The sequence below is a fragment of the Hetaerina americana genome, unplaced genomic scaffold (genome assembly GCF_022747635.1).
Source record: "Hetaerina americana unplaced genomic scaffold, ioHetAmer1.1.p SCAF_1, whole genome shotgun sequence".
Classification (NCBI taxonomy): Eukaryota; Metazoa; Arthropoda; class Insecta; order Odonata; family Calopterygidae; genus Hetaerina; species Hetaerina americana.
In genome coordinates, this window is record NW_027286069.1 from 95,575,780 (window position 1) to 95,594,763 (window position 18,984).

Genomic DNA, 18,984 nt, shown 5'->3' on the forward strand with positions numbered 1-18,984 from the left:
AAACTTGCCAACATGCTCCCAGTGAAATACTAAAAGTAACTATATAGCTTGAAAATTTGAAGCATTATCCATAAAGTCGAGCCGAATACAAATAAGACAATAACTAGGTGTCGAACTCGAATAACTAACTTTTCAACCACTACACTGTCCATATTTACTCGTGAAAAATTTGAAACCGTCATGTTTTTTACGCTTGGCATTTCAAGTTTCTTTTGCCATAGGTTTATCTCCTGTTCATGGCAACTTCTCTTCTTATGGCATCTTGGCATGGCTCTAGGCAGAGATATGGGTCCACCCTTCCCTCACATCGTGGACTTTCTCACAAAGTGTCAACTTCTTACACCATTACATAACGCTTGTCCCTATACCCACATTTTCAAAACTAGTGGCCTCCATCAAATGTAAGGAGTCAGTTATCTCCTACCCCTACTAATGGGTTTGTTTGAACACCTTTCAAGTTAGTCTATAATCGTGACGAAGGTTCCTCTTGGTGCAATCATCTCTCTCACGAGCTCGTTTTCTGTATTTGAGCAATTAAATCAAATCTCAAGACTGTCGCCTTGGCCCGATTTAACTTCTTTGTCGAGTATTACAACGTATGAAGGTTGTGTAAAATTGAATGGTTCAATACATATTCAAAAGGTGTTTCAAAATTCTAAAAGCTCGCCTCCTGGTCTCGATTGCTACTTTTATGCTCTTGCTTCAATGATTCATAACCTCTTGAACGTAATTATCCCATCGCTAGTTTTCGTTAGAGGCACTTGCGATGTAAAGGACTCATGAATATTGTGAATAAAATTGATTCTGAATCGGTCATGATATTTTAGCTGGGACGAAATTCATAACATTTTGTAAATCGTTAATCAAAATCAACGCTCGGGTTGGTCACGTGAACAATATTGACACTCTTTGGAATTAGATTCATTGGCACAAAACAAAGAAGCAGTCTAATGGCATGTGCATAATTTTCTCTCACTTTTGGAGTACCGAATTTCCGCGATACCCGTGAATTTGCTTGAAAATTAATATATTAAATCCGACCTATTTTTTATAGTGAGTTCAGTGTTATCGTCGAAATTTTGATAAATTCATTGAAAATTAAATTTGCATAATTGAAAGTTTACTGATCAAATTGATCATCATTAAAAAGTCTTCTACGAATATAGAAAATGTATTCTATTGATGGTGATGTGACCACTTTGGTGAAAAGGAATAAAAATGTTGAGGTATTTCTTTGGTTCAGTAGGTAAGACAACTACACCTGAGGAATAGTATTGGTGTCCTTGGGATGAGAAATATTGGACCGCTTAAAATGACTTACATAATAAATTTCAAGCTCATTCAATTTTATACTGCCCTTATAATGCGGCCGCGTTGGCCTTCGTTTTAATAAAATCAATGGTCTCTTTAAAATAACATCATGAAATATCAGAAAACCTTCAGTGTGTCATCCGATTTGAATTTGCATGGGAATCAGAAGAGTTTTCTGTCAATACGAGAATTATTAAGTTAATTGGAGGATAGACACTTCAATATTAAGACTCTGTGGGAGATGCCGTGACAGTAGCTTTTAACAGAGTCATCCGCTAAATGTACATTACAATGCAAGAATTTCAGAGTGTAAAAATCATTCCGGTCAAGGCGAATGAATTTAACACTATGAAATTGTTGTACTTTTATATTCATTTGAAAATATAGTAACTAATAAACTATGTCAATGCATATTTCTTTTCAACAATAAAGAATAGCCACATATATCCAACACCTCTTCCCTATTCTTAAACAGGCGACTCCGCGTCTCCTTTGACTGGGACTTCCAGCTATTACCTACTATTTAAAAGTTGTTCTCCTCCACGTGGCAGCGAGAAGAGAAAGGTATTAAAGTAGACTTACCTTTTTCTCATGAATCTATGATCGTCTATTATAAAAACACGGTGTTAAGTAAAAGATTTACCAGAACTCTTCTGGAAATAAAAGTCTTTTTATTGAATCACGCCGAAATATACCCAATCTTGGACTTATTTTTTTTTCAATCGATATTTGCTGCGATAAAGCTTAGGTTCTCACGAGGATCAGCTCGAGCATGCTCCCGTTCCCTCCTGGGGAGTGTCTCCGCAAAGGGACTCATGCTTAACTGTGGAAGGATGCTCCATTTGCGGGGCACTAATCCCTGATATTAATCTTGCGAATCCAGTCCTTAACTCAGAAAAGATTGTCCGGAGACTAATGCCAATGAATATAATGCGTTGCTTTTATTACTGTTGGGACCGCAAACAGAGCCTCCGAACGGCGACATCGAAAAACAACCCCCATTGTTGCCCTCTTGACGTCCGCCCGATTTAATCCTTGACAAATGGGACCGCATCCTCCCCAAGGGGGCGCTCTCCCCATCCTCTTCTCCACCCCACACATCACCCTCCCCCAATGCACCCCAACTGCTGCACACCCTGCGGAAGCAATAGGATTCATTGACGGGTGGGGGGGGGCAGCGGACTCAACACGTGAGGTCGTGCAGATGCATATGAATTATGCAAATTGCGAGTAAATAAAAGGTTAACAAGGCTCGACAATTCCCCTAAAATATTCAACGCCTTAAAAAAAGGGGGGGAGGATTTACATTTGTGGTCGAAAATGAAAAAGAGTTTAATTCTTACATATATGCACGTAACCTGAGCCACATAATTCCTGTTGAATGACTCGCGGATGTATTATTTCTTCGTTTGTTTGCGATAACGATTGGTTTTGTTTCTGCACCCCTTCATTATAAGCCGCAAGTCAAATAATAAATAGTATTGACTTTATGCTTGTATTTTATTGTTAAATGTTTAAAATTGGTCTTGGGGTTTCCTTATGAATTAATAATTAAGAACTGCCCGAAGTAAAATAACTAATTACCGGCATGAATTGTGGTGACTTTTGATTCCTCAGTGTGTGTGCATTTTGATAAACATGTTTTAAGAGGAGACGTAGTAGTTCAGCAGGTAGAGCATTTAACTATAGAACAGAAGACCCTGGTTTGATTCTGGGTGAGGCTTCAAGGCACTGGAAATTTTTCGGGTATCAGACTTTTCTGGGAAATAATGGGTGGACAGGGATAGAAACTGGCCCCCCTACCCGGCCATGTGTTTGAATTTCGTACTTTGTACTAAGTGAGCTCTAGTCTCACCAATTACACAAACTTTCGGGTTAATAACTGTTCAAAAAGAAAAACCTTCAGCTTAAATAAACATGAGCCACTCAAATGAATGTATTTTGATGTTACAAACGCAATACATTTCGGCAAAATATGGAAAAATTCGAGGGTTGGAGTGGTTTTTCACTTTTTTGCGTTTCATCTTCATATTTTTCATACATTTCTGCTCGAATATTTGCCAGGTAAATTTGCCTAATTACAACTTAGTCTCCGCTTTGGATTCCTGTAAAACATTAAAAATAAATTTGATTACCTCTCCAGTACCATATCACTGGGATAAAAAATTTTGAGATTGGCGGCATCTAAGAGTCCAATTTCTTTCATGCGTGGTATATCCCAGTCGTGAATAAATGTTTGCCCATTTTAATTCAGCGTGGCAAAGGACAGGAGCCATTTCGAATATCTTACGGCTTTTGGACGTCAACCAAGAGAGAGAATCGGCAAATTTCACATTTTCCCTCATTTGCCATTCACCCGGCGCCGCGGACGCGTACCTCAAGGCAGACAGCCGTTTTACGTGCCCAACGGTGGGCGAGGTCTCATTCCAATTTGCACGGCGGAGAATCTGCTGTTTCCCCTGTAGCTTGGCATTCGCCAATCCATTGGCTCTGAAGGTTTCCAAAAAAACTAATCAAGGAATATCTTTCACATCACGATTGTGGATGGAAAAAAATTGCAGCTTATCTGGATAGTAACATTCAGTGGTTAATGGCAAAAAAAAACAAATCTGCGTCAATTATAATTATTATCTCCATGACATATTTTCTTATGATGATGACTATCATTATTATAGGTAATCTACCGGTTAAGGCAGGTTTTCGATGGACTGAAGCTGCTAAACGATGCAGCGACAATTCTTTTGAGATATTCTTCGGTTTATTTTTGCCGTTACTTAAAAATAATTTTCCATAAAGGTATTTATGCCATTGTTTTCATTTATTTAAATATTATGAGGAAAGAGTTAGATTAAATTTTGGGCCTATGCGGGCGTTGATCCCGTTCTTGATGAATATTTTTGTTCTAAGGAACATCAAAATGAATATTACTTATATACCCGGGACTACTTTTGAATGCCGACCTCATGTCACTGTAGGGTAAAGTAATTTGCTTCGGGGTGTGCTGGTGTTGCTCATTTAAGGTCATTATTTTCTAATTCACCTGTGCGAAATGAATTATAAAATTATTTTTGACGTACCCTACGTTCCTTAAATCATAGTTAGAAATTAAATGGAAAGTCTTCAATATTTTTCACCAGGAAATCGCTCCTTTCGTTATCCAACATCAAGGTTATTACTTTTAAATTGTAAAATGTGATTTTTTAGAAAGTAATTTAACTAATTAAAATGCTTCATCGATACTTTTCAAAATTGCTGTAAGTAGAATGTTTTAGTAATTAGTAGACAAACATTAATGCCAAAGAAGCTTCTGAATGGAAGAGTTCTTTATGGAAATACAAGATTGATTATCTGCGACAGTGATCAGGGGAGGGAATCGAATTTTTGCCTCGGGGCCTTAGAAATGTATCCGATAATCTGTACGGCGTTTAGGCATGGCTTTCGTGCCCCAAGCCAAAGGTGAGCTTGGAAGAATAATATTCCCTCCAGAAGTGTCGTCGGCGCCTATGCAGGGGCACGAATGTTATCACGGCAAACTGATAAATCTAGTCATGTGTCACGCGCGAGTGAGATAAACCGCCCGACTCGAAGGAGCGACGAGCCCTCGGAGTTGAGGGTTGGATGGGGGAAGGGATGGTCCCAAGTCCGGACACCTTCAACAAAACTGAGGAAGGCGTCGACGACATCTCGCCTGAAATCCCGCGTCGCCCCGTCAGCGTCCCGATGATAAACCCCCCTCCCCCTTGGGTGATCCTCCGTGAGCGCAATCGGGGATTCGGATCTCCTTCTCCAAGTGGGGGAAATTGTGGGCGCGGGGTCGGGGAAAATGGGAGGGGTGTGGTGTTGGGATAGGAGGAGGAGGCGAGGATAATGCGACACGCGGCTCGTTTACCATCCTCGAGTCTCCCGAGGAGGAGGAAGAAGTCTCGATGGAGAGGAACGACAAAGGACACTCCCGCGGTCGCCGCTCTGCCTCCTCACAATCGGTCCTAATCCTCTCTCCCTTCCCTCTCCTCTTCGGCCGACGGAGACAAAAGAAGACCGACTCGCACCTGCTCAGACACCCCTCCCCCACTATTCACACGGACCTCTCACCGAGGGCGCGGAAATTCCGATGAAACAAAACCAAGCGAGAGGAGAAACTATTAAGGAGCCCCAAAACTTTACGACGGGGTCCGAAGTGAAAAAGGGGGGAGGCTTAAATGTCCCTACGACCTTCCTTTCCGCCTAGCATACGCCCCCGCCTGACCCCTCCCCAAATGAATTATTCCCTTCTTCCGTCGAGTTTTTTTTCTTCGTTTCACTTCGAAAACAATCGAGACGCGGTTGAAATAAATACGCTTCCTAGCAGCGATCTCTCGGGACGCCGCGCGGTGGCTTATGTTTCCTTCCGCGGCACGGAGATTTCTTTCTCTCTCGAGGGGCTCCTTTCATAAATTTTCCTTTTCATTTTTGTCGTTCTGACCCCTCCCCACTTACAATCCCAACACCCACTCCACCTGCTCCCTCATTCCCTTCCTCCACACTCCCCACCCCCTCAAACTGTCCTCCGCCTCCTCCCCACGACATTTCTACTCCCTCCCCCACCCCCGCCCGCGCCCCTCCGCATCTTTCACTCTTCCATGAATCTGAATTAGCCAGCGTGGGTTGGAGGGGTAAGGGGAAGCTGTTTTGTTGGAGGAAGGGTTTCCTTACCCCTTTGCCCCTTTGGTGTGGCCGCCGAAGAGAGCGACGCCGCTCCAGGCCAAAGGGAAAACGGCCCCTCTAATGTTCGTGGCACGTACGCAAGCGGTGGGAATGCTGGGGAGATACAATAAACAATCCATTCCACCTCTAGACCCTTCCCTTTCAAACTCCCGATCCTCCTTCCCCCCCCTTAACTCTCCCCCGGTCCCCCTCTAACCCTTTCGGCCATCTCCTCCCCCCCCAAACACCAGGTTCACGCGTCGCGACGGCGTTTTTCAGTCTGAGAGTTCCCGCGGCTTTGATAGGTTATTAGAAGTGCAATGGAGCGTTAGCATTAAAACCTATTAGTTGGAGGAAGATGTCTGTTTCCTGTAGTCAATTGATTGGGTAATTTAAACGTGTAGAGGTGGAGGGATCCGCCGTCGGCATTAGTCACTCTACACGAAAGGGCCAAGGGTCAAAATCAAATCTTTCCATTTAGTATACGAAGAGTAAAGAACCTACTCCATTACTAAGGTTCTAATCCAGGAACTTGGATTTTGAAGTTACTGAAATAGAGATTTCGCTAATTTGTTTCTCATTGTATTAGAACCGGATGCCAAATTCATAGTTTCATGAATACTGTTACGAACTATTAGGACAAGCAGCAGCCACCGAGGACATATATATTTTAAATAAAAGAAAGGGTCTGAGTCGTCGGTGCTGTTCGAGATAAGTTGGGGACTGTGGTTCACCATGTTGGGTAATAGTTGAATCGTGGCTAGTTGCAATAATGTGAGTTCGGTGGTAAAGAAAGCTTCTGAGACATCTGCAGAAAGGAGTAATTTGGATGTTTTGAGTGAAATCTAGGTATAGGAGATGTTCAAGTTGACTTATGTGAGTCAAAGTGACAACTTCCACTAAATAAGACATGAAATGAATGATTTGTTGCATTGCCCTTTCGATGAAAGAAGTAGGCATGCGTGACATACGTGCTATTGTGTCCTGTGACACTCATTCCTCATTTTTGCCTGCTGCGCATATTGGTAAATAGGTAAAATTCAAGTGTCACTTTTAATTTTCATGACCCATAAATCAGCATAAGATTCCTTTGATTTATACTTAATACTAGATAAAAGTTTTCTAAAGTTATTACAGAACGATCAATCCTCTAAAACAACATTCAAACTTGCTTAAACATGACTTCCATTTAATTTGATGAATGTTCCTCTACCTTATAAGCATAACTTCGTGCGTTTTCCCATTCTCAGCGTGGGCTAAATAATGTCAGGTAACGGAAATTGTTAAGACAATAATACTCTCTCTCTCTTCAGGATTTGTGAATGTTAGAACGTATAGAATGTTGCAACGTATAAATTACAATGATTTGAGAGAAGAGTCTTTCATAGATATATCATGTATTAATGCAGTAAGTCGTATTTGATTTTGCCGACTATAATTCAAGACTCTGGTCACCAATGTTGAGAGACAATCATATACCCATGATTTATTGAACTAAATTGTGATTCAAGGTACGTGAACGAACCTTGAATCACAACAAATGCATAGGTAAATTTTGAGAATATTATTGCTTCAAATATGAGTAACTACAGTTCCCATTCAACTGCATTACGATAATAGCATTACACCTGTATATAAAATTTAAAAGGACCACATGAATTACAATTAGTACTGGACACTTAATTTAAATGGTAAAATCATTGATGACTATTAAATCGTCATCACGCCTTTTATCAAATCATATTCTCCAAATATTTTATCGTTTGGCGTGAAAGTGGAGCATTTAAAATATCGACTAAAGTGAAGAAACTGATCTGGTTAAGGCCAAAGGAATCTTCAAGATGTAATTAATGTTTGATATTATATCTTTATAATCCTTTATGTAGCCTCACCTTTTCCAGAAATAAGTGATTCATTTGCATGGTTTCAGGAATGTATCAATTATATGCTGAATTGAAGACGGGCTTATTGTGTTGTGGGGTTTTGTGGCTTGTTAGTCTAGGCTAAGCAATGTAGCGGTGTTAAGTTTGAGTCCACCCGAAACCGCCTTCTTTTAACTTAAACTGTAGGCTACCTAATAATAGTACACTAATTACATGCCGTTCGAGGTGGGACTTGGATGTATGGAATATTTTAGGACAACGGCCATCAACGTGATTAAGTCGGAAGTCGTGAATATGAGTATCAATTCCTCAGTAAAATTAAAGAAAGTGAAATTAGTTTAAAGATTTCGGTGTGCTTAACCTAAGTCCGGTTATATTGAGTGATAGCGCAAAGGAACGCCCATTCCTTGATTAAGTCAGTGTTGAAGACAATTAACATTATTTCATTTGTGTAGTTTGACCTTCCGAAGTTACGGGGGTGTAAATAGCTTCCTCGAAATCAAAAATAATCACCGGCGTCGTTCATCTTTCATGCAGCCATGACGTCGATTGAAACTCCGATCCTAGTTCTTCACGTAAATCCGTCACATTGCCTTCCTTTTATGTATAATTCTTGACGAATTTAAATGGGAAATGATACATTTCCCGTGTTCTAATAAGGTTCTCACAAGCCGTCTAAATGAAATCCAAGTTTCTTTAAGGTGGAACCCACGCATACTTTCAATACTTCACGTCCCTTGATAATTAGCCGCATCTAGACCCGTGAAATATGTCCTGACGAAGAAAGGTTCCCCCAAGTTTGATGGAAGCCAAATAAAATTTACGAGTAAGTCCGCGGTGTTCCGGCAAGGCGATTCAAGTGAAATTGACATATCTGCGAATTAAAATGCCTTATTGCCTCGAAGAACACTTGCGATCGTACTTTGTTTTTAGTAGTATCTTTGTTAGGCACAATTTTCTCTCCTCGTATTTTTTAAATATTCGTTAGTTTTGCTAAACTGATTTGATACCTTAATCAGCATTTTCACAGATAGACACTAATTGCATGCATACTCTAACATTGGTCCAAGTTTTGGGAAATTTCGCTTCCCTCCATCATTTTCATCACATTCATCTCTCATTATATAAATCCCTATTCCTTCAAGGCCGGTTCACACCTTCTTCTTTACATATAGTCAATGCCCTAATGCTTAGTAATTCATTGGTAGATGAACTGATAATATTTGAGATACTTTGTCTTCCCATTTCCTCCTTAGATGAAATTTGTACCCCGCGATTCAAGCCTAACTCCTCTTTTCTACACAGGATCGAACTCGAGCCGAGTACCCAACGGGCAGTCGGCGGAGGGCGGAGTGCGTAGGGCGGAGGACGAGGACGAGTGCGAGGGAGCAGCGGAGGTGGAGGACGAAGCGGAGGAAGACGAAGACGGGGCGGCCGAGGACGAGGACACGGAGGCCGAGGAGGAGCAGACGAGCGGCTCACGGAGCGAGGGCTCGGGGACGAGGTCCTGCGACGAGGAGGCCGACCCCGGCAAAAAGAAACCCTCTACGCCGTCCTCCAAGGGCTCGTCGGGCCGCGGCGGCGGGACGGGAAGCGGCGGCCCGGGAGGGAAGACGCGGCGGCGAAGGACCGCTTTCACTAGCGAGCAGCTCCTCGAGCTGGAGCGCGAGTTCCACGCCAAGAAGTACTTGAGCCTGACTGAGCGGTCTCAGATTGCCACGGCGCTGAGGCTCAGCGAGGTCCAGGTGAAGATCTGGTTCCAGAACCGCCGGGCTAAGTGGAAGCGGGTGAAAGCGGGGTTGACTTCCGCCTCGACCTCCTCGGGGGGGGCGTCGGGGGCTGGTCCCGGGCCCTCTTGCTCCGGCTCGGCCGGCCCTGGGTCTTCCCCGGGTGGTGCCGGCGGCGGAGGAGTGGGGAGATCGTCTAAGATCGTGGTGCCCATCCCGGTGCACGTGAACCGCTTCGCAGTCCGGAGCCGGCACCAGCAGATGGAGAAGGCGGCCGCGGCGGGGAGGCTGGCGGTGCCGCTGCTCCCCGTGCACCACCCCATGCATCATCCGGGACGGGCACACCTGGGACATCCGCCGCCCGGGTCGGTGACGCACCACGGGGTCCCCCTCCCGCCCCCTCACCACAACCTCTTCCTTCCCCCGGGGGCCAACTCCCTCAGGACTGGGCTGCAGGTCGGCTTCCGGCCGCCGCCGTCGGGGATCGGTTCGGCTTCTCCAGGGCTTCTGGATTTGGGTGGGCAGCGATGATGTTCCTCCAATTCCGTGGGAGTCCGTTGAAGGAATCCGAGAAGCCCTCCTGTTTTGGTCTTGTCCACTAGACGGGGCCATTCCGCGGGTCAGTTTAGGGAAACACTTTGGTTTTTGTGCCCGAGAGTGGGACAAAACCTAACAGCTCTTTCTTAGGGTTCATTGAAAGACAAGGAAGGAGTTCTACGTCTGCGGTTAAGTCATGGAGTGTTTTAAAACTGGGGTTTTTCGGGTTTTCGTAGTCCTTGGAAATCTCCCATCCGGACGGAAGTGATGTTCATGTGTTATTCATGGTCCACTTGAATAATAATTAAATTTTACTTCAAGTGTCTTTTAAAGAACATGATATGGGCAATGAAAAATTGTGGTGGTCGTGTACATAAAAAAATCCAGAAAATTGAATTTGTATTGTATATAAACATTAAATTGAGATAAAATTGGTCTGGTTTCCCTATTTAAACATAATCTGAGTATTTTTTGTTATGAAAAACATTATTCCTTCGTAATTATATAAGTATTTATCCATCGAAATTATTTTCCTCTGCGACTTAACTGTGCTAAATTATAATTGAATGTTAATAATTTGTTTTATCATTATATATTAATGTGTAACAACTCGAAACCTCATGAATTTCAAAAAAGAGAGATTTACTTGGGGCTTCACTTTCGGTGTTGTTTTTGTGCTAATGATAGCCAATAAATATTCTCATTTAGGAATAGAGTGACGTAGAGAGCAAGGAATTGATTCAGTGTTGTGAGAGACTTCAGATAATGTTACCTTCTACCGTGTAATATCCTTAAATTTTAAAGAAGCAGCGTAAGATTATGGTGTTTTGCTTTTGAGTACAATTACCGATTTAAGAATTGGTCGCTATATATAGCAGCTGAACGGCACAAACGTAGCACGCACACCAGGGTACAAAACACAGCGCAAAAAAAGAGACACACGAATATTTAAATTTGCAGTTGCACAATCATCTCTTCAGAGGGAGGAAGGAGAGTCCTGAGCAGGTGGGAGAGTAGAAGTTTGGGGAAGGGATTGTGGACAGAGAGAGGGAAGCCTTTGGTTGGATAATTAAAACAAGGGATGAAAATAAATATGTGCTTAATGAACATAATTGAGTGATAAGTACCATTATGCTTCACAATTCGATATGGAGACCCTCTATAAGGTTTCTACTCATAATTTGATTCAAGAGTTGATGGCTGAGGGTGAGGCAATGATTGAGACTTCGCAACAACTATCAAATGACGCGTTACGGAGGGAGGCATTTTTTAGGGTTGGGAGACCGAATTGTTTTGCAGGATTCGCGGTGAATATCGATGCGGATGTTATGTACATACATGCATGATACCCAGCAAGACCCCACTAGGGGGTGTGGCAGGGGATTACACACCAGAATCCTTTTGACCAAGATAATTTTCCCCGCTAATGCGTCCAGGCAACGTAATTCAGATCGCTGGAAAGATGGCACCATAAATCTATCTATTCTACACATAAACTCTAATTTTGTTAACATTATCTCTCCAACCGTAGTATGAAGGGGCTAATAATAGAGTTTCAGCATCATCGTCCCAGAGATATCCTTAAAAATGTATGCAAGAAATTTAATTTGTAAGTAAACCTTACCTCCGAGAGTGATTCAAATCTAGGTCTTCTCATGATTATGAGACGCTACTCAATTTATCATCTAACGTTTTACAAATCTATCTCATCTACACTGCACGCAACCTACTTGGACAATCAATGCAGATTCATTAGGATTCCATTTACTAGTTGCATGGGGCTACTAAATGAGGCCTGCCTTGCGAAAGATTGTATTTCTTCTTTTCGCCGGATTTCCCGAATACTCTTCTAATAAATCCTAATTTTCTCTTAGCTTTTCCACATTTTGCCCGCACGCAAGGGAGATCGTGAGGGAGGTTAACGGTTTTAATCGAGTCTACACTTTCTATTTTGGTACTCCTGATAGAGAAGACGTTCGGGAGGGAACTGCTCTTATTGCAAAAATTCATCCATACGCACTTTCCTAAATTTATGTCTCATTGCCAAGTTTCGCAGCAACTTTCAATAGCATTAAGAGCATCTGTTAAAGCTATTTTATCAAATCCACGCTCAATGACCTGACAACCCCCTATTCTTTGTGCTTCTACGCTTATTCAAGATTTATTTAAGCTGACAATAGTTAAGTAAGAGGACTGAGATATGTGGGCATTCAAAAGAATACAACGAATAATTCATTTCCTTGAAATGCTGAAGAACTCAGACGGAGACGCCTTAAATAAGGAAGGAGATGAAAGAGGAAGATTTTACCTTCAATGTGTTTTGATTGATTTGCACTTGCATTGATTAATTTGCATTTGCATTGATTGGCATGGAATGTTTTCAAGTCTTCTAGAAGCAGTGAGATTTATTGCTTCATGATTCATTCATACTGCTGTACGATTGGTGGACAGAAATAAGATCTCATTTCATTTTATTCATAGATTCACTGTTGATTATACTGAGACGGTTTTTAATTCAGACTAGGAGTCCAGGAAAAAGTCATTCCATGGGGTGAGACTATTACTAATTTAAGATAGTAATAGCCTTAGCCTCTTATACTTCAAACGTAAGTGGGAGTACCACTTTACCGCTGCGCAGAAGTTTGTATATTTTCAAATTCTATAACCTCTCTGATGCACATCAATATCCATCATTTTCGCCTTTAGCCATTACTTAATCCTTTTTCGAATTAATTTTTTATCAGTCCGTTTTCCTGACCTGTATTTAATCTGGCTATGAATCTTATATCACTCCAGCCCTTTTCCCCTTTCCTTCAGTAGAGTAGGAAAAATGTGCAACATTTGTTCTTCTATATGCAATCAAAGGTCTTTTACCTCATCTACAAAATAAAACCTCAAGGTTTTTCCTTTTTCAAAATAAACACTAACGGCGTCCTCAGCTACGAAATGAAACATCAAATCATAAAGATATGCTGGGGGATATCCCAAAAATATTATATAGAAGTAATAATAACAGCTATCAAATAGAGAACTTGCTCGATGAATAATCGAAATTCTGGTAGCCAAAAGTGATGCATAGATGTTATGGCTGATTTTAATAAAATTTTAGCTTGCATGAAAGCACACCTGAATTCAAAGCATTAAAAATTGTATTTGTTTTCCTAGACATCAATAAACATTTTTAAAACTTCGTAGTAACCATGGTGTCGACTTTCGCGTCGTCAAGTATTTATGTAAATATTGTGGAAATAAAAAAAACTGTTATTAGCACGTGAGTATTATTCACTCACTCTAAAAATATTGATTAAGTAATTTAATTACCGGATATTCCTTCTTGTCTTCTTGGCTAAAGTTGTCAGAATTAAATTCTTACGAAAGTTAAATTCCGACAATTTACAACTCTAGCTTATTTTTTACAGAGAACTCTAATTAAAGGTTGTTTTTAAATAAGTATGTAGACCTTACTTAATTGTAACAGAAAAAACAAACGGAATCTCATTAAAATTATTTCGTATTCTTTGTTCCGAGGGTGATTCTTAATTATACGCATTTATATCGGAATAATTGAAGAAGTCAATAGTATATTTTTGTCTACCGTCACATTTTATCCATCGTTCTTATGGAAATATTTCTCCTTTTTTGGCTATAGCGTTTAGAAGAAAATACATTTCAGGAGGTATTCTGGCACTCTATGTGGCTAGGTTTCGTGAATGTGGAATTTCAGATTATTAGGTCTCATGGGACTAGATAGTTAATGGAAGAGACAGAGTGCATGGGGACTGGTACATTAGCAGACACATGATTTAAGAATAGAAAGAAGAGTTAATGTATACAAATCAGGGATTTTAAATGTTTTTAGAAGGAAGGTGCTCATTAGTGCTAGCAATATTCATAATGAAATATTGTTTTCACCAATAGTATCTCCTGTGGGAATGATTATCAATTCGTATGTCTGCGGATTGAATCCGAAGATTTTTTCGCCTTTCTTTTTTATTACCAATTGAAAATTTACATCCTCAGCTACATTATTAGATACACTAGCCAACAAAAGTTTTCATTTTTCTCTTTTTAAATCTCACCTGGGTGGAATTATGGTTGGTGCCTTGCATTCCTTGAAAAGAAAAACACGTGTCACAGTTGACTTTCCGCCGGACACGCACGACCCCAGCTGAAGTTGGATAATCTTATCAGAGTGAAGAGGAAGTTGTGAACGTGCGTAGTTCAAAAAACTTTATTGAGAGCATTTTCGCATTCAAAAGTCTTACTCACTATGTATGTGAAAAGGCGTCTTCTAACACTAAGTAAATGTTTACCTCGAAAACCATGGTTACTGTTGTTGAAATTCGTGTTTTTATCATCAGTTTTATTCCAGAATGTTTCAACTTATAGGCATTCTATCTTGGTAAAACTCTTCCTTCAACACTTAGAATGATTACTCCTACAGTGTTAAGATTATTATTTGTGTTTATAATCCATGGATTTGTGGCTTCCAACGCCGATGACTGTGAATGCAAGGAGCACATATTTTGTCTCTACCCGGTGAGTATTGGCAATGGATCTACATTAAATTATTAAAGCTTTTCATCAAATATATCTTATATATTATAAATTAACGTATACTTTAGTTTTCGGTTGCGATTTGCAAATTAAGTATTAATGTTTTTTGTTCAGACATCTAAGCCAGGACCAGCTTGTGGTGACCTAAAAAATGGCGGTTTTAATGCAGAAGAAAAGAAGCTGGCTTTAGCTCGAATAAACGAATATAGAAACAAAGTAGCCTTAGGGAAAGAGACACAGGGTAATCCAGGACCACAGCCGCAGGCCGCCGATATGATGGAAGTGGTAATTTTACATGTTTTATTTAGCTATAAAAAGTTACTTCATACTTAAATTGCTTCCGAACGCACAGTTTTAACACAATTTAGCGTCGAATATTTTTCTTAGACCTATGAGAATATTTAATTAACATAATCACATGGTTGATAATAGATAAAAACTAATCCTAAATTTAACACCGGGCGTTTATTTCAGACCTGGGACGATTATTTAGAGTCGACTGCACAAAGATATGCTGAACAATGCATTAGCAATAAACACAGCTCTGGAGAGTGCCGAAAAACAGGTTTGTTTCAACACTTTTTCCATTATGTCAATTGAATAATGAATGGCATTGACTATTCTCTTTAATTTGAAGTAAATGATCGGATGTAATTCTAGCAAATTGATGAATATTTCGGCTTTACTTTAGGAGACAAGGGAATTCTTAGTCATTATATTAAATTGACACACATACACGCCAAAAGGTTTTTCTTTTTTAATTATCGTACTCCGAGTTTAAAAGTTTTCGAGTTCTCTTTTTGGAACGAGGGCCAATTTCTCCGGTTTCAAGGTTTCTAACTGAACATGTTTGCTTTTCTCCCATGTAACGCATGGAGTGAAAGGTGGCAGTTTTGCTGGTCAAAATGTGACTTTTTACATTTACCTCTGTAAGATTTTTTTAGGTTCCAAGACGTTTTTTTGCATTTCAGACATCTTCCCACGTGCAAAATTTTGAAGATAATTCGCGTGACATATTTTTCAATTTTTTCTAACTTAATTCAATCTAGCATGAAGTAGAAGTTTTGGTTAATTTTGATCGCCAAAATACATTTGCGATAATAGTTTGGGTATTTATCACGATAGGACTATTTATGTAAAATAATTACTGAAATTTTGAAAATAATTAAGTAAAGGAAGAAATGCACTTTCATGTTTACAGCTATTTTATCTATTCGTCTGCTGGTACGTAACTTTCACGTTTTTTATCCTCAAACGGCACCACTATCGTACAAACATGGATGCCGTCGGTAATGTATAAGTCTCCGTGGCACGCCTGACTGTTCGGTTTGCTCATCCTCATGTAATGTGATCCATTCAGATCTATTCCCTGAGTCTACTGCGACTACCAGAAGTGTGAAACACAAATCCACTAATTCCTACTCGGGACAGTGTTAAGATGGCGGACTGTGATAATGCAGCTAGGCCAGTTTAAAAGTGTGCTAGGTTGTATTGCCAATTATTTTCCAACTTTTATATTCCCCGCATACGGAGCGGAGCGTATTGTTAGAAATAAAATGATATGTCAACATATGTGGGTCGCGGTAGTCAAGGGGTTATATCGTTGGACTACTGACCGAAGGGTCCCGGGCTCGATTCCCAGTCAAGGCACTCTGGGCACCTGTAGCTCCACCCAAGCTATGTGATTTTTCGGGTCCCAGGTCTTCCTGGGAAACCATAACTGGCATAGGGAAAGGAACTGCCCCCCCTACCCTGTGTGGATTTCACACGCCGTCGGGCATAGTACTGGGTGCTAGTACATCACCTACTAAACCGACCGGGTTGATTACAGTGTTTGTGGTTTTTTATATCAACATATACCTTTCCAAAAAGTTTTTTTTTCCATCTCTTAGGTAGCATATGGGCACAGTATAGAAATTGTCCAAACATTGTTGAAATAATGAAATAATTGGCATACAAATAGATGGTTAGATACACATCTTCCCCTTCCTTCTTTTTATGAAATTTAGCAGCCGAGTTTTGGCGGAAGAGCAGGTCTTAATTTCCTAAACCCCTACCTGAAATATTGGGTTGGGTATACCTTGACCCAATATTTTATGTTGATCTTTGATAAAAAATATATCTATTTATTTGAGTTGCAACTGTTTCATTGATAATAAGAAATCCTGCATTGATTATAAAATAACTCTTAAATTCTAACATTTATTTTCTCACAGAAAAATATTCCTTTGGCGAAAATTTGGCGTGGGGTAAAGGACAAGATGCAAAAACGGCCTACCTAAGTCATATTGACGCATGGTACGGGGAAGTCAAAGATTTTCCATCCAACATAGTCGATTCATATGATCCGTAAGTGTATTTTCTTATTTATTTCTCGCTCATAAATACAGTATAATACTGAGGTAGTGATTTGATGCGATCAAATTAGAGAAGCCAAATTAAAGAAAGGATTATTCCTAGTATTGTTTGTCCTAATAACGTATTCAATATATATTTGGTATTCGATGTGTATTTTGAGAAGCTAGTTCGTTAGATAAAGGAGGGGATAAAAGATAGCGTACAGTTGTAGGGTGTAAGGGAAACATGCATTGATTTGTGATGACATAGTCATAATTACAGGGAAGAAGAAAGTCCTGGCAAAGATACTAGTTTGTGTGAGGAAGGGCTGATCATATACACCTACTGGTTAGGAATAAAATGAAGATATGTGTCCTCACTCAAATTGAGCAACGTAATCTCAATATAAAAACAGGAAAGAAACACTGGGACAATATGCAGAAAATTTGTAATTTTGGTAGTATGATAGTTATCAAATGGACAAGTAAGCGGGCATAAGAAGCAGAATAGGAATGGCGAAGGATTCGTCTGGTGGGTTATATCACGAGTCTAGGCATATGGAGGTGATTTATAAAAATGTATACATTGAGTAAAACTACACTTACTGCAGCTATGACATATGAGCGGTAAACAGGAAAAAGATTTGAGGAGATGGACATGTAGTGACACACATAAATGATTAAAAGAGCGAATAGAATAACGAATGATAAAACACATTGAAGAGCTGAAGCAAAGAGAAGGTTATGAAGACCATTTACAGGAAGTAGAAGGGAGCAACTGGGTATTCCCTGAGACAGAATAGTTTTTTAATACCATAATTATGGGAGCCGTAGAATAGAAGAGCTACAGAAGAAGGTCAAGGATGATTTACGAGAGTAAGTACGAAAGACAAGTGCAAGATACTTAAGAGTAAAGAAAAGGTGACCACGTCCCAGAATAGTTTTTAGAACTGATACTATCATATACTCTGACTGATTTCCCGAGTAATGGTGTAGTGAGGTAAGAATTATTATTATATGGAATGACATACAAGTTATTCATTTGGCACATATTTTTTCCAGGTCGGTTGTGGATAAAAGCAGTGGAATACAGATAGGTCACTACGCACAGTTAGTAAATGGTAAAACGTATGAAATTGGATGCGGAAAAACCGAATGGGGAGACGAAAATATGCTTGTTTGTCACTTCGGCCCAACTATCTACAGAGAAAAACCGTTGTATACACGTGGAGTTCCGGCTTCGCTGTGTGGAAATGATACTAAGTCTTCTTATGAAGGTTTATGTGGATTAGGTAATTACCCAGGAATGCATGTTTCAAATAACGAATTTACATATTATGATAACTATGCATATCTATTTGTAGGTGTTTCAATGGAATTCGATTGCGAAATACACTTAATGCCACCTCCTATACACTTCTGTGTACAGTGTTGTCACTACTAAAAAATTGTTACTCCGCAGGATGCATGCAAAGACATTCATGGTATTGCATTACGTCTAACACTTTCTTCAATACAACATTATTTTTAAATATAGTCACTCAAACGCGTATGTTTACACACATCTTAAAAGTCTACTCTGGTTTGGTGGCACTAAAAAGCATTGTTATTAGGAACCATAGGACTTGAACTGGAGGTTGTTTTTGGTTGTGAACAAGAGTCAGTGACAGAAGGACAGGCTTCCGGGACAAAGGCTGTGATAAATGTACCCATGCAGGATACCTGGGCATACTCTAACCCCATATGACCCCAAGACGTTACCCTCTTTTACAACCGTATTCTACAACTTTTTTGCGACATTTTCGTGAATCTATGGGGCCAAATACCTGCGATGAGTTGGAATTTCGTCTTTGTGGCTCTAAATGAACTGACCTGTGGACAAATCTATTCCCCCAATTGGACTATTTCTGCTTGCTAACATTGTGTTCACGTTTCAACATGTTTTGTCTA

General features: G+C 40.2%; 2 protein-coding genes across 2 annotated transcripts in view; both read left to right on the plus strand.

Annotated features, from left to right (window-relative positions):
• Positions 1–10,135, plus strand: part of LOC139692019 (homeobox protein GBX-2-like) — a 47,232-nt gene extending 37,097 nt beyond the window's left edge. The window contains exon 2 of the mRNA XM_071590064.1: positions 9,183–10,135. Within this exon, the coding sequence (XP_071446165.1) occupies positions 9,183–10,135 (953 nt within the window). The remainder of the gene's footprint in view (positions 1–9,182) is intronic.
• A 4,397-nt stretch (positions 10,136–14,532) lies between these two features.
• Positions 14,533–18,781, plus strand: LOC139692107 (venom allergen 5-like). Its single transcript, XM_071590182.1, has 6 exons — positions 14,533–14,680; positions 14,813–14,983; positions 15,173–15,263; positions 16,915–17,047; positions 18,097–18,326; positions 18,648–18,781. Exons 1-6 carry the CDS (start codon positions 14,570–14,572, stop codon positions 18,779–18,781), a joined length of 870 nt encoding a protein of 289 aa, XP_071446283.1. The 5' UTR covers positions 14,533–14,569.
• Positions 18,782–18,984: the final 203 nt, after the last annotated feature.

Coding starts and splice junctions, on each gene's coding strand:
- LOC139692107 (XM_071590182.1), top strand. CDS start 14,570: ATGATTACTCCTACAGTGTTAAGATTATTATTTGTGTTTATAATCCAT. Junction 15,264..16,914: donor TGGAGAGTGCCGAAAAACAG/GTTTGTTTCAAC, acceptor ATTTTCTCACAG/AAAAATATTCCTTTGGCGAA. Junction 18,327..18,647: donor TGAAGGTTTATGTGGATTAG/GTAATTACCCAG, acceptor CATTGTTATTAG/GAACCATAGGACTTGAACTG.